Below are 26,675 nucleotides of genomic sequence, written 5' to 3' on the forward strand. Positions count from 1 at the left end.
TGTACTGCCCTTCTATGTTCCCGAATTTGGGCTCAATACCTTTGGTCAAATATCCCTCATGGCCTGTGAGGTGTCGGATCAAGGCCCTCATCCAGCAGTGACTGATACAAATATTTGCATTTAAATTTGGGGCATCATCAGGACCCCTGTCGCCTGTATATTTGGAGTTTTCACGTTCTGCCCGTGGTCACATGGATTTTTCTCCGGGTCCTCCGGTTTTTCCCTCCACATTTAGAAACCTTGTTTGGCTGCTGTACTATTCCACATTATAAACTACTTTTTTGAGCGATCATCTGTGGCCAGGTCGCTTCTTAAAAATGGCTTTATAGCTTCAAGGGGAATTTTTGATTTAAAGCTTTCGTGATTGCTGGGATTCGTATTCTTGGTTCTTTCGGTAAAGTCACGAAGAAGAGAAACAATAAAATAATAAAAATATAAAACAATAAAATTCTCACGACGTTTCGACTGTGAAAACCACAGCAAGAAAATAAAAAAAAATCTTGCTGTGGTTTTCACACCTGATGATGATTGCTTGTGTTGCAGTCGAAACGTCGTGAAAATTTATTTTTATTATATTATTATTTCCCTTCTACGTGACTTTACCGAAAGAAGCAAGAATATTAGCTTCAAGGGACTTTACCTGGTAAAATAAAAAGTGTTTAGTTTTAAATAGATTTTGATTGATATCAAGATATCTGCAAAAAAAATAAATGACCTGTAGATCATGGACACGTGCACAGCTCCTTTGTCAATCCACTGCAGGATGAGGGCCTCTGCACATTGAACTTAAGATGGCCACCGGCTCAGCATGCGTGCCGTCACTCGGCCGCCGCGTCGACACTAATGACGTCATCCCGAGAGACGTATGACGTTCGAGGCGCAATGTATTATATGACGTCAACACAAACCGTTCGACTTGGGCCAGAGCATGGATCCTCGCGCGGGTAATGAAGGAACCGGGGTCGTCTCGTTACCTCGGGTTATCACCTCGTTACCACGAGTTGTTACCTTGGGGTATAACCACGTTACCGCGGGATGGCACCTCGTTACCACAGGGTATCACCTCGTTACCGCGATGTATTACCTCGTTACCGTGAGTTATTACCTCGTTACCGCGAGTTACCGCAGGGTATCACCTCGGTACCGCGAGTTATCACCTCGTTACCGCGGGATTACCTCGTTACCTTGGAGTATCACCTCGTTACCACGAGTTGTTACCACGAAGTATCACCTCGTTACTGCGGGATTACCTCGTTACCGAGCGGTTAACTCGCTTGTCATCAGGGGCCATTACCTTGCGTTACCTCATTGCCGGGATTTTCTCATCCTATAATATGGTTACCCCTTTTTGCCAGAGGTTACCTTCATAGCCACGGTTACCCGCACAATGAGAACGCGTGAGTAGTGTTATCATGCGTGCCGTCTTTGTGGCGGTGATACGAAAACCTGTACTTTTAAACTTTTGGCAAGATGTGATTAACCATGTTAAACTTCAACTGCTACTCTCCCCCCCATCCGCGGCTCCGATGTTTTTAAGGATACTCCGACTGATGCTCCTGTTGTTGTGAAGTGACTCATGCAGCCAGCTATGGCTCTAGGGTTTGGTGTTACATGTTATTCATAATAAAGGTTTTTGGGTTAGATCGCGTTTTTTTATAAATGTGTCGTAACCCTCCACCACCCGACACGGCCAATCAGCAAAAAAAGTGTCACGTTGACAAAAAGACAAATAATTCACTACTTTAGCCCACCGGTGTGTTGAAGTGAGGCAATTGCCCGATGATGCTGGATGTATTTACCAACGAAACGTCTTACTCAAACTGTAAATGTGGATTCACTCTTCAACACACCGGTGGGCTAAAGTAGTGAATTTTTTGTCTCTTTGTCAACGTGACACTTTTTTTTGCTGATTGGCCGTGTCGGGTGGTGGAGGGTTACGACACATTTATAAATAAACGCGATCTAACCCAAAAACCTTTATTATGAATAATATTGGTCGCGAAAGCCTACATGTGTTACATATTGTTTGTCGTTTATTGTGAAAATTCAGTCACAGTTCCAAAGATCACTGTTACATTGCTTGTATGGCTTTATTTTGGTGATGTCGAAAACGTTTTTTGGTTTGGCCATGTTTGTTGTAGTACGGAGTTTGACTGATGGCCTTAATCTAAGTTGTCTTGTGGTTGTTGTTTGACTTGCATCCCACTGGGATTTTTGCACACAGCGTTGGTGTACGGTGCTTTTTCAGGAATATTTTAGCTGTTTTTTCCTGGATTTTCTGTTTGCACAGTCACATAGTCACTTTAAGATGTTTTCTTGTTCATGTTTTTTGTTTGTTGCGGTTGCACCCGATTCAAGAGCCGAATGGCTCACAGGGCTATAGCAAAATAAATTAAAAACTGAAAGCTTCACCCCCCCCCCGCCATCCTGGCTCCTCCCCCTCCTCTTACCCTATTAACAGTCTGTCATATTACTCATTGTTTTTTTTCGGTAAAGTCACGAATGCAGAAATACAATAAAATTATATTAAAACAAAAAAAAGCAATCACGACGTTTCGATCACAACGCAAGCGATCTTCATCAGGTGGCAAGAACAAATCACGGAGTTAAATACAACAAAAAGATGAGAGACGAGAAATTCAACAAACCTGAAAAAAACATTCTAGATTTGAAGCTTTCGTGACTGCAAGGATCCATACTCTTTGGTTCTGTTCGGTAAAGTCACGTAGGTAAAAAATAAAACAACAAAAATCACGACGTTTCGGCCACAACACAAGCGGCCCCCAAAAACCAATGAGTAATGTTATGCAGTCACGAAAGCTTTAATACTTTATTATAGTCTGTCATATTATTGGTTCTTTCGGTAAAGTCACGTAGAAGGGAAACAATAAAATAATAAAAATATAAAACAATAAAATTATCACGCTGTTTCGACTGCAACACAAGCAATCATCATCAGGTGTGGAAACCACAGCAAGAAAATTTGAAAAACGTGGCAGTTTTTTTACGTAAAAAAAAAGCCACTTTTTCAAATTCTGCGCATAATTACATAAATTAGCATATTTCGGACAATCACGCATCTTTCCAAATTTCATTTAATTTTTATTATTTTCATCAAAATTTTCATACACAGCATATACAACAGATGGATGACCACCATGTACATCACAGGTGTTGTAGGCAGGCCGGAGGCTGGGCTTCATTGCTTCTGGAAAATGAAAACTTGTCAGCCTTGTGAGCCCAAATTTATAGGAAATTTTTACTAAAAGGCCGAATGAGTTGATCGGTTTTAATTTAAACTCTATTTTAAATATATCAGCAGGCAGGGCCCATTGAGTTTCTAGGCTCTATGTCATGGGCATCCTGCAGTTGTACAGATCCTATAGAGTACAAATATTAGTGACAAGCATGGTTGCATAGGTCAATACAAAACAAACATGACTACATTACAAACAAAAATAGAACAAAAATAAATGTCATTTGACAAAGCAAACACAATCAATTTTAGTGGAAGATTTCATCCCGTTTGTGTTAACAATCCACGTCTTCCAAATATGTTTTGCAGTTATATTAAGCAGACTGGCTCGGTGACAATTGTTCTCATTGTGAACATAACTGTGATGTCCCTCTTTGCAGATCAATAATTATCATATGAAAGGTCATCGCAGAGAGGGTAAGTCAACAAGGAAGTTTGTATTCCATTTAGAATCAACGTAAGTTTAGAGTAATTGGCTGCTATACATTTCCACGTGATAAGCCGCTAGATTGAGCTTTCATTTGTGGTGATGTCGCTTGGAAAAAAACGCTATATAGCTGAGTGGGCCTTAGCTGGTATAATAAGAAATAGTTTAGTATTCACAATCACTTAATCAATGCGTGTGGTTTTCCGAGTTAAGCCGCGTGTCGAGCATTCTCGTCCCAAGCTTTTACCACCCAAATTCTAATATCCATGGTGTCAAGGCAATTTGCTGTTCTGTAATGTTCATAAACTGGCACATATTGTTCGTAAAAATGCTGTTAACTGGAAGTCTTCTGAGGGCTTCAGGAAGCGAGGGGTTTAATTCATGCACACGGCACTTTTCGTCTTCACGATTTGTCTGCAGTTCTGCCGTGCTTTGGCTTGCGTCGGCCCTGAATCGGGATTTGAACTCTCAACCTTCCGGTTGCGAGCTGCTTGCTCTACAAATTAGCCACCCTACCCAACCACTACATTAAACAATTGGTAATTTGAAAAAGTTGTGTTCATGCATTAGCCAACAAACGGATGACGTATAATGTTGAAATTGTACTTTTGAAACAATAATGAAAATGTAACTGGCGCCTTTCAGGTTTTACTTTTACGGGAAATCGAACTTTGGACGTGGACCTGACAACCTAGACTACAATGAAATGGGATCGCGTGACTGGCACGGCCGAGAAATGGGTCGCCCTGACCGGAGGAGATACGATTCATCCTCGGGCCAGCATCACCATCCATGCGGACTGAGGCGTGACTACGGTGGCAACTATGATGCACCAATGCAAGAATTCAAGCGCGAGCATGGACAATCCCACGTGGCGGAAGATGTTGGATGGTCCTCTGATGCGCAGGGCTATAGAGGAACAGCCTTTAGGCAGGATAATTGGCGACGAGGCGGTGGGCCCTCCTCTGCAGATCCAGGCTATGCACCTGGCTTGGACAAGAGGCAACGTTTTGGAGGTCCGGATTACACCTCAAGATTGGAAGGTCCACAAGGCGGACCTCGTGTTGGTGAGTTTCCTGAATACAGCAGAGGCGCGCGAGCAAAGAGATCTATCGAGGTACAGCCACAATTAAAAAGTTCATTTTAAAAATTGAGAATATTCCCGGGTTGGTGATCATGCTGATGTGATTTTGTAGATACCGTCATTCGCGTAAAAGACGGCGCGATGATTTTTGTGACGTGCACTCCCAGGACTTGTGACAGATAATTGCTTGAGGTTTATTTTGGAGTTGAAGTCATCTTCACTTGTGTGGTGTGTGTTCTCTGGATACTATAGTTTCTCAGAGGTCACGATAAATAATTAAGCGAAATTCTCAATGGATTGAGCATCCAGATGTGATGGTAATGAGAAACTCTATTTTAACTTGATGTTTGGAGAATTCACAATATTTTAATCACTGTAGACTAGAGTCATACGAGGAGGAGGATCATGACAAAGTGGTAAGCAGAGGCATGTTATGAAGGGCACTTGAATTTGGTGGTCAAAGGAATGCATTACAGGCAAAGTAACTGAAAATGAAATACAATTGAAAATAACATGATTGGAGAGAAGTGTGATGATGGGGTGACATGTTCTAGAAAGTGCCCTACTAAATATATCATTTCCACTGTGAGTACTGCTTCTACATCATCTCTGATAACAGTGCACTGCCATGAACCCTATACGTGTTTTTTTAGAAAACATATTTATTCTGCACCCTCAACCTCAGTGCCCGGAACAGCACTGCAATCGCCAATCCAATGATCGTCCCCAACCTCCAAATTGTCCCTTGTGGTCCCAGCAAATTGTTTCTATTTCAGCCGCATCTGTAGTCGAAACTGACACGAATTGACCAAACTGACAAAAGTTAGTTGAACCAAATACCCTATCGCTGAACTTGGGCTTGCATTAACTCACCGAGGTGTGGAATCGTGATGCTGGCCTCTTGTGTGAATCCTGGCTACTTTAGTCAGGATTCACCTATTCCTCACTTGGAGAGACTATTGGTGAGGACGTCTGGCTCTATATATTTACGCTGAGGGAAAAAAGTATTTGATCCCCTGCTGATTTTGTACGTTTGCCGACTGACAAAGAAATGATCAGTCTATAATTTTAATGGTAGGTTTATTTGAACAGTGAAAGGCAGAATAACAACAAAATCAAGAAAAACGCATGTCAAAAATGTTATAAATTGATTTGCATTTTAATGAGAGAAATAAGTATTTGACCCCCTCTCAATCAGAAAGATTTCTGGCTCCCAGGTGTCTTTTATACAGGTAACAAGCTGAGATTAGGAGCACACTCTTAAAGGGAGTGCTCCTAATCTCAGCTTGTTACCTGTATAAAAGACACCTGTCCACAGAAGCAATCAATCAATCAGATTCTAAACTCTCCATGGCCAAGACCAAAGAGCTCTCCAAGGATGCCAGGGACAAGATTGTAGACCTCCACAAGGCTGGAATGGTCTACAAGACCATTGCCAAGCAGCTTGGTGAGAAGGTGACAACAGTTGGTGCGATTATTCGCAAATGGAAGAAACACAAAAGAACTGTCAATCTCCCTCGGCCTGGGGCTCCATGCAAGATCTCACCTCGTGGAGTTGCAATGATCATGAGGACGGTGAGGAATCAGCCCAGAACTACACGGGAGGATCTTGTCAATGATCTCAAGGCAGCTGGGACCATAGTCACCAAGAAAACAATTGGTAACACTTCGCCGTGAAGGACTGAAATCCTGCAGCGCCCGCAAGGTCCCCCTGCTCAAGAAAGCACATATACATGCCCGTCTGAAGTTTGCCAATGAACATCTGAATGATTCAGAGGACAACTGGGTGAAAGTGTTGTGGTCAGATAAGACCAAATGGAGCTCTTTGGCATGAAGTCAACTCTCCGTGTTTGGAGGAGGAATGATGCCTATGACCCCAAGAACACCATCCCCACCGTGAAACATGGAGGTGGAAACAATATGCTTTGGGGGTGTTTTTCTGCTAAGGAGACAGGACAACTTGACCGCATCAAAGGGACGATGGACGGGGCCATGTACCGTCAAATCTTGGGTGAGAACCTCCTTCCCTCAGCCAGGGCATTGAAAATGGGTCGTGGATGGGTATTCCAGCATGACAATGACCCAAAACATACGGCCGAGGCAACAAAGGAGTGGCTCAAGAAGAAGCACATTAAGGTCCTGGAGTGGCCTAGCCAGTCTCCAGACCTGAATCCTATATGAAATCTGTGGAGGGAGCTGAAGGTTCGAGTTGCCAAACGTCAGCCTCGAAACCTTAATGACTTGGAGAAGATCTGCAAAGAGGAGTGGGACAAAATCCCTCCTGAGATGTGTGCAAACCTGGTGGCCAACTACAAGAAACGTCTGACCTCTGTGTTTGCCAACAAAGGTTTTGCCACCAAGTACTAAGTCATGTTTTGCAGAGGGGTCAAATACTTATTTCCCTTATTAAAATGCAAATCAATTTATAACATTTTTGACATGCGTTTTTTTGGATTTTTTTGTTGTTACTCTGTCCCTCACTGTTCAAATAAACCTACCATTAAAATTATAGACTGATAATTTCTTTGTCAGTGGGCAAACGTACAAAATCGGCAGGGGATCAAATACTTTTTTCCCTCACTGTACAATGGCATTACAAGGTAGCGAGGGCATTTAAAACTCGCAGGTTACAAAGTGGTTTTAAGATTCATAATAAAGGTTTTTGGGTTAGATCGCGTTATTTATAAATGTGTCCTAACCCTCCACCACCCGACACGGCCAATCGGCAAAAAAAGTGTCACGTTGACAAAAGACAAATAATTCACTACTTTAGCCCACCCGTGTGTTGAAGAGTAAATCCACAACATTTACAGTTTGAGTACGACTTTCGCTGGTAATTACATCCAGCATCATCGGGCAATTCGCCAGAATGGTAAAGCCCTCGCTTGCTCCCGGTTTTAAATAGAGCAGCAGGGTGACGTCATCATTTAACTCATATCAGGTGCAGTGATTTGAGGCGGAGGGGGGAGTATTGTAATTATATAATAGATTAGTAATCAGTCAATGGTTATGATTAGTAATGAGTTGTAGATTAGTAATTAGTTGTAATGTGTGTTAGTCATTATATGCTATGTTAGTAATCCGTTAATTAGTATGTGGTTCCCCTATAAGGAATTGTAATGTGTATTATTTAATAATACGCTTCCAGGCCGCACTAAGCCTGTAGCTGTCAGAGCGATTAAAGTTATTTTTATTCCTCTCAATTTCAATGGATTCTCTAATTAGTCTTTGCCAGTAATAATTAGTTTTACACAACACTGCAACATTATCAAAATCAATTGAGTGTCCTTGTTGACAAGCATGTTCTGACACTGCCAACAGTTGTGTTTGAGATAATTTAATATTTCTCTGATGTTCTTTTATTCTTACGCTGATGTTACGTCCCGTCTGTCCAATATAGCATCTGCCACATAAACAATTAATCCTATATACACCTTCTGTTGATAATTTAGGTAATGCGTCTTTAGTGCAAGATACTAGTTTTTGAATTTTGTGTACTGTACCAAATCTTACTGTAATGTTTTGCTTTTGCAAAACACTGGCTAATTTGTCAGTTACTCCTGAGATATCTGGAATTTTTATTGTTTTAACAATCTGATCGCTTTCAGCAGTATTGCTTTGCGATCGTGATTTGGCATTCAGTGCTCTGTTACTTTGAGCATTATTGTAGCCATTCTGTCATAGTGCGTCTTTAACGTGTTTGATCTCTCTCACTAGACTCTCACCATCTGACACTGTTTTAGCCCGATGTATGAGCATCTTGATAAGAGAGGATTTCTGAGCTGGATGATGATGTGAATCTGCATTCAGATAGGCATCAGTGTGCATTTGCTTTCTGTAAACGCTGTGTGTTATTTTACCGTTTAGGCCATGTCCAAGCAAAATATCTAGGAATGGGAGTGTGTTATTCACCTCCATTTCCATGGTGAACTGGATGGCCGGGTTTTGTGCATTGAGATGATTTAGAAAATCATTAAGTGTATCTTTACCATATGGCCAGACAACCAAAGTGTCATCCACATATCTAAACCAAAAATATGGTTTTAACGTGCTCGAGGCAAGTGCTCTTATTTCAAAGTTTTCCATGTACAAATTTGCTATAGCAGGGGATAAAGGAGAGCCCATTGCTGCTCCTTCATTTTGTTTAAAGAAATCCCCTCTCCATAAGAAGTAAGTGTTATTTAAACAATGGTCAGCAAGTTTCGGAATATCTTTTGGTAAACCGGTATTCTTTACTAGTGTATCAAGTAATTTAAGCGATTCGTTCACTGGAACCTTAGTGAATCGAGAAATCACATCAAAACTTACCAGAATATCATCAGGAGCAAGTTTAATATCTTTAATCACATTCACAAGATGTTCTGAATTTTTTTATGAATGAAGATGTCCTACCGATGTAGGGCTGTATTTGTTTAGTTATATATTTTGCTAATTGATATGTGGCAGAGCCAATTGTACTGACGATGGGTCGTAATGGGATGCCGATTTTATGAATCTTTGGTAGCCCATAGAGTCTAGGTGGTTTTGAGGCCCTTGGCTTAATTTGGTATTGCTCATTTTTAGGGATCAATGAATTTGCAATTATTGTAGTGGTCTTATGTTCTAAAGTATTAGTTGGATCTCGTTTAATTTTAATGTAGGTACTTTCCTCTAGTAAATTTCTAATTTTATTATCATAATCGGCTCGTGACATCACTACAGTAGTGCGGCCTTTATCAGCTGCTAGGATTTGGATGTCCTTATTTACACGCAGCTCTCTTAAGGCTTTTGCCTCGTTAGAGCTAATATTTACTTTTGGAACTTTGCTATTCTCAATTATTTTGGCAACCTCATGTCTAGTCATCTCTGCCTCATTATGTGGAAGGAGTCTAACTGCTGATTCTACCTCAGCAATTATCTCATCCACTGGAATTGTGCGTGGGGTTAGTCAAGTTCATTACGGTTTTGTTTTTAAATTGTTCGTTTTTAGTAGGGATTTGTTTATTATGAAGTCTAGAAAATGTATTAACTTGGTTAGTTTTTGTTAGATTAAACACATTATCAGCCGATTGTTGTGTTATGGTATCGATTATATTCCAATAATGCATAGATACACTATTGCTTATATCTAAGTGTAACTGCTTTAGCGATTCCGAAATGTAAGATAATTCACTCCTGTTGTGCTGTATCCTCTCTATTAATAATAAATCGCTAGCTTTGTATAGTATTTGGTTAGCTTTAGAAGACTTTATGTGATGTGTTATTTTAACTGCGTTTGGTATTGGCCGTGTCGGGTGGTGGAGGGTTACGACACATAAATAACGCGATCTAACCCAAAAACCTTTATTATGAATAATATTGGTCACGAAAGCCTACGTGTTAAACTGGTTTTAAGATGTTAAAATGTGTGTACGATTACAGTACTCGGCAAAGTTTAGGTGGCTATAACCTGTCCTCGATTATCTGTGCTGCAAATATGAAACTTAACCTCATGTCTCCAAACATATCGAGGGTCCCAGTACGAGTCTCCAGTGGAAACTTGCACGAGAAGGAGAGACTGGCGCAAATAAATTCAAATCAAGCACTTCCGCTATCCAAGGGTATTCAGGTGATGAGCATCACCTGTGCGTTATTATGTACGTTGTCACAGTCTTTGTTATCCCATATGGTAAGGTTAAAGGTGGCACTTGTTGATTAAGAAAGGCAACGAAATATAATTGATAATTGAGTTATTGGGTGAGGCACCTAATGATCTGGCTTATTTTTTTCGTAAGGTTCTACCAAACACCATATGCAGCCAAACAAATTTAAATGGTTGCGTGCATACTAATGTATGGAACGGCACAAGGGGAAGCGACAATTATTGGGAGAGATGCAAGAGAGACCGAGATGTGTTAGGGGAGAATAAGGGGAGTGAAAGTTAGAGGTATGAGAGATAGGGAAACGTGTAATTACGACTGCGACGCACTTGTCTTGAGATGGCTTCTTTATTAGGGAGCCACGTGCTCACACTTGGACAGCCCCATTTCAGCAGCCCCGAGTCTCCCACATATTCCCTTTATATAAGGTGCGTGACCACGCCCCTGCCCCATGGCCACGCCCCTATTCTCGAGACTTCTCGCTGGCCCGAGACCACTTGTTCCACCACTGTCCTCTTACGTCACCTGGCTACGCCCCTATTCTCGATCATTCCCGTGGCCACCAGTCCATTCGCACTGCAGGCTAACTCCCCTGTCATTACCTCCCGTGGCCACTAGTCCACTTGCACTGACTGCGTCCCAGTCGTAATTACACATGGAAAGAGAAGGGGGGGGGTGAGATACAGTGGAGGGAGGAGAGGAACATAGAGGGAGGAAGACGTAGAAGAGGGGTCAGAGGAATAAAAAAATGGATAGAGACGAAAAAAAGTGAGACATTAAGGTAACATTTGGATAAACAGCACAGAGAAGGCAAAAGAAAGGTGGAGAGAGACCGGACTCTAAGATTAAAAGTTTGGCTGGCTGAGAAGAATGGACGGCCACATCCAAAGGATGTATGAGTTGCTAGTCGTTGCAAGAAAAACCTGTCACCTGTGTTTCGGTGAGTGACACTAGAAGAGAGGCAATGGCCGGGGCTTTATGTCATCGGCATAATCAGCTTTGTCTCACTGGACATGTCCCTTTGAGGACACCACATTTTACAGGGGCCCTTGTGTGTTCTACCACAAAAAAAGTCATCACTCAACTTAATGGACTAATCGCAGCTCTGGTCACTTTCTATCTCTCGGATTCTTGTTTCGTCATCCCCAAAGGACTTCATTATTCAAATAGCACAGAAGTTAATTAATTTCACAGATCATTAGACCTCCTTTCCCAGTACCAAAATGTAATAGTAGGGTTTTTCCCCTTTTTTCTGGCAATCAAACTGAAACCTTTTTACGAGGATTCATGTCTGCATTAACCACAATACCTGCAGTCAAAATGCAAACAAAAAAATACTTTAACACGTAGGCTTTCACGACCAATATTATTCATAATAAAGGTTTTTGGGTTAGATCGCGTTATTTATAAATGTGTCGTAACCCTCCACCACCCGACACGGCCAATCAGCAAAAAAAAATTGTCACGTTGACAAAAGATCTCAGCGTGGCTTTCTCAATCCAGCGCTGTCCTCCAGATAGTCTCATCCCCTTCACCTGATGAAGGCCGCTTGTGTTGTGGCCGAAACGTCGTGAGAATATTATTGTGTTATTTTATTTTATCAATTTATTATTTTATTCTCATTCTACGTGACTTTACCGAAAGAACCAAAGAAAATATTAAATTATCTCAAACACAACTGTCGGCAGTGGCAGAACATGCTTGTCAACAAGGACACTCAATTGATTTTGATAACGTTGAAGTGTTGTGTAAAACTAATTATTACTGGCAAAGACTAATTAGAGAATCCATTGAAATGGAGAGAAACAGAAATAACTTTAATCGTTCTGATAGCTGTAGGCATAGTGCGGCTTGGAAGTGTATTATTAAATAATACATATTACAATTCCTTATAGGGAAAACACATTAATTAACGGATTACTAATGTAGCATATCATCACAATAACACACATTACAACTAATTACTAATCTACAACTCATTACTAATCAACCATTGACTGATTACCAATCGATTATATAATTACAATACCCCCCCCCCCCTCCAGCATCAGCTGTAAATGTTGTGGATTCACTCTTCAACACACCGGTGGGCTAAAGTAGTGAACTAATTGTCTTTTGTCAACGTGACACTTTTTTTTTGCTGATTGGCCGTGTCGGGTGGTGGAGGGTTACGACACATTTATAAATAACGCGATCTCACCCAAAAACCTTTATTATGAAAAAACATACAATGATAATATATGCATTGTCCTTGAAACTGATTGGTCCACACCAAGGGACGGCTTTCTTTTGAGCCTCGACCCAATTGGTGCTCGACCAGATGACGCCAATTGGGTCGAGGTTCAAAATAAAGCCGTAAAAAGGTTTCAGTTTTGGTGCCAGAAAAAAGGGGAAAAACCCTTTAGTATTAATTTCACAGACGTTCATCAATTTTCTTTTTAAAAGTTGACTGCACAAAATGCCTGGGAAGAAAACCTACTCATTGTTTATTGTATTTTTCAGATATGTTCAGAGGAGCACATAAAACATGGTGAGTGTTGATCCCACGTGAAAATCATTACAAGTGTTTTGCAATTAGTGGTGTTTGGGCAGCTCGGAGGCTGACACTTTGATTAATGTACGTATTTTGAACTTCTTTCATCGTATGTAGCCAACCATGCTAACCGGGAACACGAACAGTGGTGCTGCATTGTTGCACTGAGATCTTTGGTATTAATCCGTACAATCACCTAAGGCGAAATTGGTTCCCAAATAGAGCCACCAAGGACTGCACAAAACCTATGGATTGCTATCGGTTTGGTACCCAACTAGGACTCGTGGTGGTTTATATCTGAGCAAACTGTTGCATAGCTAAATAGTGCAGACTATTGTCAATTTCTTTTTAACCTGGATAATTACCACGACATGGAATTATATTTTTTGCAAGGTTGTCCAGGGTATCAAGCTATGGTATAGACTATAGAGTCTTGAGGGGCATGAGATGAAATCCTGCGGTGCCATTCATTCCACAACACGACATGTGATGATTTGGGGAGATAAATTGCATCTTGAAATAGGCCAACATTTAAAAGGTTTTGCCCAAATGTATATTACCAAAAACTTTTAATTAAATCTAAGGATACTGTATGTTTTTTGTAATAGCTGTTATTTTTCAAAGATCTGTGATGGAATTATTTTATTAACCAATTTCACATTCTCTTTGGTTTTATTAGGTAAAGTCACGTATCTGTCCATGAAGCGATCCAGATATACAAACATAGACACAACTTCAACCGAGAGGATGGTTTCAAATTGAGCAACCACTGGAAAGATGTTATAAATAAAGTCAAACGTTAGCTGCCTTTTAATTGTACAGCCATTTCCACTTCTCAGTGGTTATGTCAAACATTAGCTACCTTGTAATTGTACAGCCTTTTTCGTAGTTCTCATTTTAGTTTCCAAAAGATTGGTCATTTTAGTTTCCAAAAGGTTGGTCTGTACTTGATGCCTTGCATCGCCTCCCCCCGAACCCCCCGGCAGCATAACAAAAGGGTTGTTTACCCGCTTTTGTGCAGTGCACCACCCTTCCTCCCGAACCCCCTGCAGTTTAACAAAAGGCGGCTTAATTCAGCCCTCCCACCCGCCCACGTTCCTCTCTGGCTCCTCCCCCCCCCGACCTCTAATCCAAGTCTCGGAATTGTGCACTTGACACAGATATTCTGCTGTGACTGTTCCACCTGAAGACAGAAGCTTGTGTTGCCTCCGAAACGTCGTGATTTAATTGTTTTATTTTATTTTACCTATGTGACTTTACCGAATAAAACCAAAGAGTATGAATCCTTGCAGTCACGAAAGCTTCAAATCTATAATCAATTTCACATTGGTGAAATAGTGTGTTTGCAATTTGTGCTAAAAGGAATACATCTTCAAATTATTTGCTGTGTTTTATTGCTTTCTTATGTTTTCTCATATATTAATTTATTTTCCATGTGTATTTGGCAGGATATATCGCTGCTGTCTCTGCAAATATCGTACCATACATTACCCAGATATTCAAGCACACATTGCCAGCAAGATGCACAATGTATCTCGGATGTATATCACTGACAAGGTTAAAGACGGTGCATTGGTCTGCAAGTTCATTGATGTAAGCTACTCAAGACAAATATGCAAGATTAAGTTAATGGTATTTGTTACACGGATGACCCCGTTTTAGTCGGTTTCCCGGCTATTTTTACAAGGGAGATCCGTGGTGTGTGAACAGAACAACAAAATAATAGAGGTTTTTGGGTTAGATCGCGTAAATATATAAATGTGTCGTTAAAACCCGCCACCACCCGACACAGCCAACTATTAAGGGTTGTCACGTAAACAGAACATGCCAATTCTATAGACGGAACGTAACAGTAACACTTCACAAATCTGGCTGTCGCTGATGAAGCTGGTTGTAATTACTAGCGAAACGTCATGCTCAGATTGTAAATGTTGTGGCTTGGCTCTCCAACACACCGGTGTGCTCTACTAGTGACGAATTGGTATGTTCTGTTTACGTGACAACCCTTACTAGTTGGCTGTGTCGGGTGGTGGCTGGTTTTAACGACACATTTTATATTCTTGGTTCTTTCGGTAAAGTCACGTAGAAGGGAAACAGCAGCAGCAATCACACTTCATTTTCGCTGGGGCAGAAAAGGCGGAAGCAAAATATTAAAACGTCAACAATTTTTTTACAATATTGATTTTGAATTTTTTCTCTTGTAAAAAAAATAACTGCTGTTTTATAACATACGAGCGGGAAGTAGCCGGCGTTGCCCGGGTCTTAAAAATATTTCAAAACTACTCTTAAAAATCTAACAGCAGTGCGTACTGACTGTGGTGGTACCTGCTATGATTATAGCAGTGCATACTGTGGTGGTACCTGCTATGATTACAGCAGTGCATACCGACTGTGGTGGTACCAGCTATCACTGCAGTAGTACATGCTGACTCTAGCAGTATTTATCGACTGTATAGCACAGAGTACTCACCTGACAGAGTGGCGTGGTGAGGCCTAGTCCCATGCAGAGCCTCCGGCCTTGCCTAGATTGTCCAGCCGGCCGAGGTGGCACCTTGGCAGGCTGGGGCATGGATGCTACCCCTGACCCCCCCCACCCCAGGCACAATGTCCCCGGCCGCTCTGCAGTAATATCTACGGCCTATATTAGCATCTACCGACTGTATAGTAGTAATGACGGCAAGCATCGGGGTGGGGGGGACTTGAGACAGTGAAGAATTTACCTGAGCGTTTAGTGTATTTTTATAGGATTTTTTTACGCGAAACAAAATGTCCCCCTCCCACTGAAGGCGTGCGAGTTGGTATGGTCGTGCACTCGTCAAATAAATGAGAAAACACGCAAAAATTGCACTAAATCGCTAATTAAACTAATTTAAAGTTGACGGGTGTGAAAAAGGAATAGCGCTTGCTCACCGCGGGGCTTACGGCGTGGTTCCTGCCTATTTTTTTTTACGTCAACCCCACCGTTGGAGAGCCAAGTGCGAGACCACACAAACCCCGCCACAAACCCACACACAAACCCACACACAAACAAACCCCGCCACAAACCCACACACAAACCCCGCCACAAACAAACCCCGCCACAAACAAACCCACACACAAACCCCGCCACAAACCCACACATAAACCCCGCCACAAACCCCGCCACAAACCCACACACAAACCCCGCCACAAACCCACACACAAACCCACACACAAACGCACATACAAACCCCGCCACAAACCCACACACAAACCCCGCCACAAACCCACACACAAACCCCGCCACAAACCCACTCACAAACCTCGCCACAAACCCACACACAAACCCCGCCACAAACCCACACACAACTTTTACATATATATAGATTACATGGTATGTTGTTCCTTGTGTATTTTTCAAATTAAGTTCATGATGACCGTTGTAATACTCTTAAAAGTTAAGTAACATTTTCCAGCCTTGCTGATAGTATGCAACTTCTTTATTTAGTGTTTATGACATCTAAATCTGCTTGTGTTGTGTTCTTTACCTATTTTACAGGCGTACATTGGGTGGAAGATCAACCTTGTAAAACAGAAATTTGACAAAATAACGATTCCTACAGGCGGTGGTGCTGCTTACGTTGAAAGATCCTGTGGCAGAGGTTGTGTAACCCTTTACTACTGTAGGGATGTGGGAAGCGGTAGTGTAGTGGTTAGTGCGCTGCGCTATGAACCCGGCAACCCGAGTGCGATTTCTGCTCATGGCCAACACCAATGATGACTATCTGAACCGGTCCTGGGGCTCTCCTTAGTCGACAAATGAGAACTTGGTGCAATGTGTAAAAACATTGCAACCAGGAAGATGAAGGCGGCTGGGCATGGTGCTGGCCGCCCACACCCTCGTGTGCTATTCTGGCCTTCGTAAGCGCCCACTAATAGCACCTGCCCCAACAGTCTGTTGAGGTTATACTGGGGGATCTTTGTCTTTTGTTACTCTTACAAGACTGCTTGTGTATCTCACCATCACATTAAGGGTCTGGTATGTTTTTAGAGCACCAGGGTAGCACTGTGGTAACACTTATGCCTCAGCGGGAAGTCCCGGGGGTTGAAATCCTGATTTGTGCACCTTTCTGTGCAGGCTTTGTGCATTCTAATCTTATTGTGCACGAGTTTCCTCTGGATTCTCTGGTTTCACCCCAATGCTTAAAAATATTACTTGCAAATAACTAAATTAGAATTTCACATAGCAACATTACCCCCTACTCGGAAAACCTGGCAATGACCCTTGTGAAATAATAGAGTCGGTGAGGCTTTTCTGCGTAGAGAAACAATTCAATAAAATAATTGTGTGCTTCTTCTTCTTTGGTTCTTTCGGTAAAGTCACGTAGAATGAGAATAAAATAATACATTGATAAAATAAAATAACACAATAAAATTATCACGACGTTTCGGCCACAACACAAGCGGCCTTCATCAGGTGAAGGGACGAGACTGTCTGGAGGACAGCGCTGGAGCGAACACAGCCAAGCTCAGACCGCGACCTTTAAGCTGTGTGAGAAGAAACAGAGCGCCTTGACAAAGGAATTAGCATAGAATTTAGCATTGAAATAGCTGAGTGATTAGCTTGTGACTGGTCACAGAAATAGCTGTGTTCGCTCCAGCGCTGTCCTCCAGACAGTCTCCTCCCTTCACCTGATGAAGGCCGCTTGTGTTGTGGCCGAAACGTGAGAATTTTATTGTGTTATTTTATTTTATCAATTTATTATTTTATTCTCATTCTACGTGACTTTACCGAAAGAACCAAAGAAGATGAATCCTTGCAGTCACGAAAGCTTTAAATCGAAATTGTGTGCTAGTCTTTCATATTTGCCTGGTCACACTTGCTGTGCGGTGTTGTTGAGTGACAGTAGTTTTTTTTTATGCCTGTGCATACGCAAGTTCTTTGGTGTATTGACCTCTGTGTTAACCTGCCTGCCCCGTGCAGTAGTGTTGCGGTTAGCGCGCTGTGCTACGGACCTGGTGAACCGAGTTCGATTTCCGCTCGCAGCCAACACTTGTGACGATTATCTGAACTAGTCCTGGGCCTCCCCTAGGTCGACTCAGCCTCACATGAGTACCTGGTGCGGTGTGTAAACATCGCCACTAGGGAGACAAAGGCGGCCGAGCGTGATGCTGGCCAACCACCTCCTCGTGTGCCGTAACCGCCTTCAAAGGTGCTCACTAACAGCACTTGGCCCAACAGTGTTGAGGCTATGGAGGATCTTTATCCTTTGTATTCTCGATTGGATTGACCTCTGCGTTTACCTGCCTGCCCCGTGCATATCTGTTGTCCCCAGGGCCCATATGCAAGTCGGATTTGGACGAGGCGATGGAGATAACTCGCTCCACCTGGTGCTGGGCTTGTTGCGAGCACATGGCGGAGACCCCTGCGGTGGTACGGGCTCACTTGACCTCGCCCGAACACATCAGGAATAGAACGGTCAGTTATAAACCACCAAGAGTTTTGGTGATAAATTCAGGGGTCACCTGCGGGGGGGTGGGGGGGTGGGAAGGGGAAATTCACCCTGGGCCTCACACAAAAGAGGTCCCTACCACAGGCCCTTTGGATTGTGGAAAAGAGGGGGGGCCCCACGTGGTGACATTCTCTCACAGCCATTTGGGAGCCTCTGGGCGGCCTTGTATGAAGTCACATCCACGCCTGAATCATTTGGTCGCACTACTGGGTTGCATGCAACTGTTTTGTGTGCACGTCTCTATTGTAAGTTGTGAGCAGTTGCACAACCGGTTGCTCAGCAAGCGTGGATCTGATCACCAAATGTTTTGTTTGCGACGAATTTTGTCACGTGCAGCACGTTTGCTCGCTCCGATTTATTGTTAAAAATCCTCGTGTGGGTGGTGGAGCTAACGCGAAGAGGGGTGGTGGCGAGATGTTAACTCCGTCCCCTGGTATGCAGGATGTCGTGGGTTCAATCCCAACCCTGACGCCTGCTGTATGTTTGGAGTTTGGCCGTCTCTCTCCCCGTGGTCGCGTGGATTTTTCTCCGCATCCTCCGGTTTTTCCCTCCACATTTAGTATCAATATGCGTTTAGAGTATTTGGCTGCTATACATTTCCACATGACAAGCCACTTAATTGGATAAGCCACAAATGAAATGGCTTATCATGTGAGTCTTACCTGGTAAAATAAACAGTTGAGTTTAATAATTTTTACGTGAGCTGGTTTTGATTTTCTTCGTGGTATTTTTGATTTATTACAGAAGTACAGGCATCAGCGAAAATATTATGTGCTGGGAGTTGTAAACAACATCCTGAAAGAATCGCTGTACTCCGCTTTGCTTGACAAGTTTAAAATGGTATGTATACTTTGTCAAGAGCTTTAAATGTATCTTCATGCTGGTATAACAAGTAGGCTTTCACGACCAATATCCATCATATAGGTTTTTTTTGGGTTAGATCGCGTAAATCTAAATGTGTCGTTAAACTCGCCACCATCTGACACATACAATTAGTAAGGTTTTTCACAAACAAGCCAATTAGTAAGGTTTGTCACGCAAACAGAACATGCCATTTCGTTACTCGTACAGCACACCGTTGTGTTGGAGAGAAAATCCACAACATTTACAATCTGAGAACGACGTTTTGCCAGTAATTACAACTAGCACATTTGTGGATAAATCCTCCTGTTTCGTTCCTTAAATAGAGGGATAGGGATAGATGTCTTCACGCTGTTGGTGCAGAACTTGAGTTGCACTCGTCATTTGAGTTGTTGTTCACCATTAGTATATGGACAGCAGATTATTGTGTCCCCTCCAATAAAGCTGCTTTGCAGGCAGAATAAAATCCCAAATGGTAATTTTCAGGTTCTCTTAAAATGTCGACTCGTCTGTTTCATGTCAACTTTGCTTTCATCATATTCAATAGTGTGATGTTTTAGTTTTTTTAAAACGTCGTGAGAATTTTATGTTTTATTTGTATTATTTTATTATTTCCCTTCTACGCGACTTTACCGAAAGAACCAAGAATATAGTGTGATGGTTATCAGGAATACTACGAAAAGTAATGCCTCCTTTTTATCAGTAACTTTATTTTTTAAAGAACCAATTCAACATGAGGATTTCTTGAAACATTTTAGTATTTTACATCATAGTCGCTATCCGCTGATTTGCACTAGTGACAACATGTAAGCAGGGCCAGCATTCTTATCACAGCCAAATAATTCATAGACATCACAATATCTTTTGCAAGAGCATCTTGTTCAGCTGTGTTTTTCTTTTCAAAGTGTTGGCCAGGCGGGCCAGTCTCCAATGGGCTGGAAAGATGAACATCTGTGGGTTTTGGATCCTGGGTTTTTCAGTGGATAAGGCGGCACAGTCCATCCAAGCTGTTGTGTGTGTGATTTCTAAATGTCCCGGGCAGACAATGGTGTTGTAGGAGAATTTCAGCCCATCTGGTATGTCATTCACTAACATTCCCAAGAATGTACAGTATTGCAAATTACATGAAATTAATAGTTATTGAGGAAAATAGGTATTACGTTGTGATCCTATGGTCTTGTACTGCTGTCTTGTATTCATGTATGTTGAACTTCTTTTACAAAATAAATAGCCAACGGTGGTAATCTTGAGATGCTGAGCTCTATGTTGATTCACAACATGTGTTGGTGACGTCAGCATGTCTATATGCAATATACCAGCACAATTATTACATTAGGAATATTGAATGCATGTTACTACCCTTCCAGTGTGGAAGAGTAGACCAAAGTACCCTCAGGAGGAGCTCCAGAGCGCCCCCTAGTACAGACCCTTCTGCCAGCAGTGGCTTGAGCAAGCGATTATAGGGTTTTGATTTAAAGCTTTCGTGACTGCAGTAATTCATATTCTTAGTTTTTTCGGTAAAGTCACGTTGAAGAGAAACAACAAAATAACAAAATATATATAAAACAATAAAAAATTCTCACGACGTTTCGACCATAACTCAAACGGTCATCATCAGGTGTGTCGGTTTGCATAAATTTATTTTGAAAACGGCATATTTATTTATATATATATAAAAAAATAACGTTTGCGTCACGCGCAACGATGGCAGTTTGCCAGGACTAGTCCATCTATTTTTTTTTTGAAAAGAGGAGGGGGGAGACGAAATTTGTTTTTATGTAAGCTGTCTGAAAGGCACTGTAAGCGTGAACAATCAATCAAGAACTGAAATGATTTATCAAATCTTTCCAATGATTGCTAAGATAGAATCCATCTTCTCGGTTGAAATTGTCTCTGTGTTTGTATATGTGGATAGCCTCATGAACGAATCTCTCATGGAAGCCAGATGGCTTACAAAGAACCTCCGTCTTGGAAAAGTCAATGGCATGTGAGCCTACTGAATTAGAACAATGATCTGCTACGGCCGAGGTGTTGGTCCTACCGTGTTTAAGGTCTGCTTTATGTTCACGAATGCGGTCCGAGATATGGCGTTTGGTTTCTCCAATGTAACTACTACCACAGAGGCAACTTAGTTTGTAGACACCAGGGTATTGTATGTCCGGAATCACATCTTTTACAGACGGAACCAGATCACGGATTTTATGTAATGTGTTGAAACGGACCTGGATCTTGTGTTTATTCAAGATTTTGGAGATCTTTTTTGTGATCCCAGCAATGTAGGGTAAAGTGATGGTTTTGAAAGGCTCCTCAAGAGGGTTCTTCTTCATGGTTTGAGTGATAGCTTTGCGGATTGTATAGTCGGAGTAACCATTAGCCCTAAGAGCTTGGTGTACGTGCTTGAGTTCACTGCTTATGTGTTCCTGGTCGGATATGCATTGGGCTCTATGATACAGAGTCTTGATGAGAGAATTCTTCTGTGATGGATGGTGGTGGGAATCCGGTTTCAGATAAGCATCCGTATGGGTAGCTTTCCTGTAGACAGAGTGGCTCATTGAACCATCAGGTCTCTTTTTAATTAGGACATCCAAAAAAGGTATCTTGCCATCTATTTCGACTTCCATGGTAAATCTGATGGCTGGGTGTATGGAATTGATGTGGTCGAAGAATTTGTCTAGAGCAGGCCGGCCATGTGGCCAGATGACAAAAGTGTCATCCACGTACCTCTTCCATAAGGTTGGGCGCAGAGTGGCAGTCTGGATGGCGTCAGTCTCAAATTTCTCCATGAAAATGTTAGCTATAACTGGAGAAAGGGGGGAGCCCATTGGGGTGCCCTCAGTTTGTTTGTAGAAAGTTCCATTCCAAGTGAAGTATGTATTGGTTAAACAGTGTCTCACCAGGGGGGGTACCTCAGTGTTTAGTCCTTGATGAACCAAGTCTTCAATGATTGCAAAGATGTGATTCCGGACATACAATACCCTGGTGTCTACAAACTAAGTTGCCTCTGTGGTAGTAGTTACATTGGAGAAACCAAACGCCATATCTCGGACCGCATTCGTGAACATAAAGCAGACCTTAAACACGGTAGGACCAACACCTCGGCCGTAGCAGATCATTGTTCTAATTCAGTAGGCTCACATGCCATTGACTTTTCCAAGACGGAGGTTCTTTGTAAGCCATCTGGCTTCCATGAGAGATTCGTTCATGAGGCTATCCACATATACAAACACAGAGACAATTTCAACCGAGAAGATGGATTCTATCTTAGCAATCATTGGAAAGATTTGATAAATCATTTCAGTTCTTGATTGATTGTTCACGCTTACAGTGCCTTTCAGACAGCTTACATAAAAACAAATTTCGTCTCCCCCCTCCTCTTTTCAAAAAAAAAATAGATGGACTAGTCCTGGCAAACTGCCATCGTTGCGCGTGACGCAAACGTTATTTTTTTATATATATATAAATAAATATGCCGTTTTCAAAATAAATTTATGCAAACCGACACACCTGATGATGACCGTTTGAGTTATGGTCGAAACGTCGTGAGAATTTTTTATTGTTTTATATATATTTTGTTATTTTGTTGTTTCTCTTCAACGTGACTTTACCGAAAAAACTAAGAATATGATTATAGGGTTGTCGCCTAAACTTTATTTCACGTGTATTATTTTTTTACCTGCATCATTTTTTTTTCTCTCAGAATCCAGACGCGGGTCAAGAAATCTTCCAAATGTTCCACGCGGAGTCAAAGGGACAAGGTCCAAAAGACAAAGCAAGACCACAAGGCACGGAGGAGGCGTTGGGGAACAGTGATTCTGCAGCGGAGGAATCGGTCGAAGCGACGGACGACGACAAAGTGGTTCCTCAAAAAGTTGACCATAACGATCCAGCTAAATCCTGCAGCGTTGACGACGCAGCCGAAGAAGGCGCCGTTGATTTAACGGAGAAGGGAAAGGGCCAGGAAGCAGGTGGTACTAGCGTTGAGAATTTTGAGAGTGAAGCAAAAGGGGTGAAGAAATACGTGGAAGTAAGTGATTCAGAGTCCACGATTGATTTTGAACATGGGGTCGTTGTACACCATGATGAAAACGAGACGGCCAGTGATCCACAGAGTGATCGAGAGGAATGTGAGGAGCTGGATAATTATGATGATGATTGTGATTATGAAGCTGGGGAAGTTGTGCAGATCGATGATGACGTAGAGTAAAGAGTAAATACGCTTCATCTCTTGGTGAGTTTATCCTAAATATCTAGTGCTAACAGAAATGGAACAATTTGGAATAAGTTTTCTGTCTTCCAAGTTAATATTGTAACTGGCTGACCCGCCCCTACTTGACATTTGTGAAAAAGAGCTTCATAGCTTATTGAATTGCTCCAGTTTTTTTTTTATAGATTCTGATAATGTTTGGATTATAAACCTCAAAACCACAAATCCCTGAATTCTAACTACATTTTTTCTTGAGCCGAGTTACCTTTCAGCCCCAAAATGTTCTACTCTCCAACAACGTTTTATCACGTGAGAAATAACAATTCCCAGTGTAAAATAAGTAACAAAACATCAAATGTAATACTTAACATACGTGGAGAACCGCAGTGCTTACAAGGTGCTTCTCAGCGTCTCCAATGGATTAGTGCCCCCCCGCACCGTTCCTACACCCGTGACAGTGCCGGCACCACACAGCACAGCTGGTAAACAAACAACTGCAGGCCGCGGTGCGCCCCCTGCCGCCACAGAACACATCTGATCGCTCTTTACTCATTGCGCGAACATTCGCTCGTTTTGCGAACAACTTAGTCAGAATTGAAATTGCTCTTTTTGGCGAATTCTCGTAGAAAGAAGGCTCGTTAAGCAAGACGTGCCGTGATGTTTAAGCAAGCTTCAACATCATTCATAGCACAATTTATCAGCAATTGTATTATCCCCTTACACCGCTGCGCATCGTTAATGTCGCTGCATACCATTATTACAGCGCGTGATTCGTCATGTTGCCTTTGCTGTCTGAAGGTTTCCCGTCATTCCACCTTGTTTTTTGACCTTTGCCACATGGTTATGTTTTTTAGTGGATGGCATTGTTAACTTTGCTCCTTCAACTTTATTATTTCAATAAGGCGATTTACCTGTTGTTATCCCTGAAGGGCTTGGGCTGAAAAAAAGATAATTGTAGCCTGAAAATGAATACAAAATAATAATCACGAAGTTTCAATAGCGTCCTTCATGCAAAACAGCATCCCCACAGTTATACCCTCTTAAAGGAGGTACGATAGTTTCAAAATGCAAGCTTTGGGATAAGGCTTGGAGTAAAAGATGTGTTTTGTATTGATTTATATAATCTTGGAAAACAAGGAACTGATTAAAGTCAAAATTTTTTTTTACTATTTTGAGCTTGTAAGTTTTCATAATTTGTCAAGTGAGGATTCGAGGGTATTGAAAATGTTTTTGAGATTAACAATGTAACATTGGTAAATTTAAATTGTGACTTAAAACTTTCGTGATTGCAGGAATTAATATTATTTGGTTCTTTCGGTAAAGTCACATAGAAAAATAATGAAAATAAAGTGAATACAAATAATAAAATTGTACACGTATTCTTGGTTCTTTCAGTAATAAAAACAAAAACCACGACATTTCGATTGCAACACAAGCGGTTGTCATCATGAAAATGGGGATTAGCCTCTAAAGGCAAACTGTTTATAAAGGTTTAGAGATGGGCGTAGCCCAAGTGTGTCAGCAGCATGGGCGGGGCAGCTTATGTTAATGTAGGAGAAAGCAATGCCAGCACAATGGGTCTACACCAATCAAGGCCGCCAGGCAATCTTTGCACCTCGTTCCACATCCACACTGCTGACGGTGGAGGTTGACAAGAAAACAAATCAAGTCATGACCCAAAGTGGTTGATGACATATTTCCAATGATTGCCGAGTTTATAACCATCCTCTCGGTTGAAATTGTGTCTGTATATATGGATGGCTTCATGAACTAATATTTGTTGATAGCCAGTAAGCCTGCAAAGTACCATCGTCTTCGAGAAATCAATTTCGTGTGAGCCAGCCGCATTAATATAATGATCAGCCACGGAAGAAGTATTGGTCCTACCGTGTTTCAAATCTGCCTTATGCTCATGAACACGGTCTGACAGGGACAGCAGATTCTTGGCTGTTGTGGGCTCGGCTGAACCGCTTGCACCGCTTCCTTTCCTCGCCGCAGGATGGTGCTCGAGCTAGCCCTCCTTGAGCTCAGCCCACGACTGGAATGTCGTTTCTTGGCCGCTCGTGTCTCTGCTGCCCGACCAGACGGCCCCACTGAAGCCCACACAGGGGACTCTTCATTCACCACCCTTGGCCGTCTTGACGATCTCCGTGAAGTTTTCCAGGAACACAGCTTGGGGTCCGTCGCAATGTTGCCTTGGCAGGAACACAGCTTGGGGTCTGTGGCAATGTTGCCTTGGCAGGAACACAGCTTGGGGTCCGTGGCAATGTTGCCTTGGCAGGAACACAGCTTGGGGTCCGTCGCAATGTTGCCTTGGCAGGAACACAGCTTGGGGTCTGTGGCAATGTTGCCTTGGCAGGAACACAGCTTGGGGTCCGTGGCAATGTTGCCTTGGCAGGAACACAGCTTGGGGTCTGTGGCAATGTTGCCTTGGCAGGAACACAGCTTGGGGTCCGTCGCAATGTTGCCTTGGCAGGAACACAGCTTGGGGTCCGTCGCACTATTAACTAGGCCTTACTCAGGCTGCGCCAGGTGCACTGAAACAGTAAAGCTATTTTGACCATGTCACCCAAACTATGTACCCTATAATTAACCCGTATAGACTTATAGTGGTACAAAACTTTCGTGACTGCATGTAGGATTGTGGACAAGTCAGAGTGAGATTGTAAATACATGCTTCTGCAGCTAAACCCATGTTGGAATGTGTTTAGAGAAGCCACGCATATGGATACGATTATTCCTTGCTATTCCTTGATACGATTATTCATCACAGGTGGCCTGGCCGAAATGACGAGAGATTTGGAGAGGATATTCTAAACCCATCTGACCAAAAAGATTGTTGAGAGGGACAACTTAAATGTCTGAATATTATTGGTTCTTTTGGTAAAGTCACGTAGATAGAAAATAGAAGTAATAAAATAAAAATATTTTACGCCGCACAGGCTCTCCTCCTCCCAGCTCTCGTCCCCCGCCCACTAACTTTGGAAGCCCTTATAAGTAAATTTCGATTTAAAGCTTTCGTGACTGCAGGGATTCATCTTCTTGGTTCTTTCGGTAAAGTCACGTAGAAGGGAAATAATACAAATAAAACAAAATAAAATTCCCTTATAAGTAGTTGTAATTGGAGGCTTGTCCCCTCTTTTCGCTCCGCCTGTTGAAGACCGATTGTGTTGCGATGGAAACGTCGTGGGTTTTTTGCTTTTATTTTAAATTTATTATTT

At 42.1% G+C, this 26,675-nt stretch overlaps 1 protein-coding gene across 7 annotated transcripts; it reads left to right on the top strand.

The window, feature by feature from the left end:
* The first annotated feature begins 857 nt into the window (after nt 1-857).
* On the top strand, nt 858-24,822 carry LOC116953222 (uncharacterized). Of its 7 annotated transcripts, XM_076074751.1 has the most exons (10): nt 858-944; nt 3,637-3,673; nt 4,329-4,750; nt 10,258-10,354; nt 12,888-12,915; nt 14,367-14,511; nt 16,436-16,538; nt 18,213-18,355; nt 19,134-19,229; nt 22,948-24,822. In XM_076074751.1, exons 3-10 carry the CDS (start codon nt 4,508-4,510, stop codon nt 23,452-23,454), a joined length of 1,362 nt encoding a protein of 453 aa, XP_075930866.1. In that variant the 5' UTR covers nt 858-944; nt 3,637-3,673; nt 4,329-4,507; the 3' UTR covers nt 23,455-24,822. The 7 variants fall into 7 exon arrangements, with proteins under 7 accessions (XP_075930866.1, XP_075930865.1, XP_075930868.1 ...); XM_076074750.1 differs by lacking the exon at nt 10,258-10,354; XM_032973188.2 differs by lacking the exon at nt 3,637-3,673 and having other exon boundaries at nt 868-944; nt 4,329-4,800.
* Nucleotides 24,823-26,675: the final 1,853 nt, after the last annotated feature.

Source organism: Petromyzon marinus, chromosome 50, assembly GCF_048934315.1.
Source record: "Petromyzon marinus isolate PM22_M1 ecotype Great Lakes invasive population chromosome 50, UKy_Petmar_22M1.pri1.0, whole genome shotgun sequence".
Taxonomy (NCBI): domain Eukaryota; kingdom Metazoa; phylum Chordata; class Hyperoartia; order Petromyzontiformes; family Petromyzontidae; genus Petromyzon; species Petromyzon marinus.

Excerpts from the sequence above, each read along its gene's own strand:
- LOC116953222 (XM_032973188.2), top strand. The coding sequence starts at position 883 with ATGTATTATATGACGTCAACACAAACCGTTCGACTTGGGCCAGAGCAT. Across the intron at positions 945-4,328 it reads GAGCATGGATCCTCGCGCGG|GTTTTACTTTTACGGGAAAT; the intron begins GTAATGAAGGAA and ends GGCGCCTTTCAG. Across the intron at positions 18,356-19,133 it reads AACACATCAGGAATAGAACG|AAGTACAGGCATCAGCGAAA; the intron begins GTCAGTTATAAA and ends GATTTATTACAG.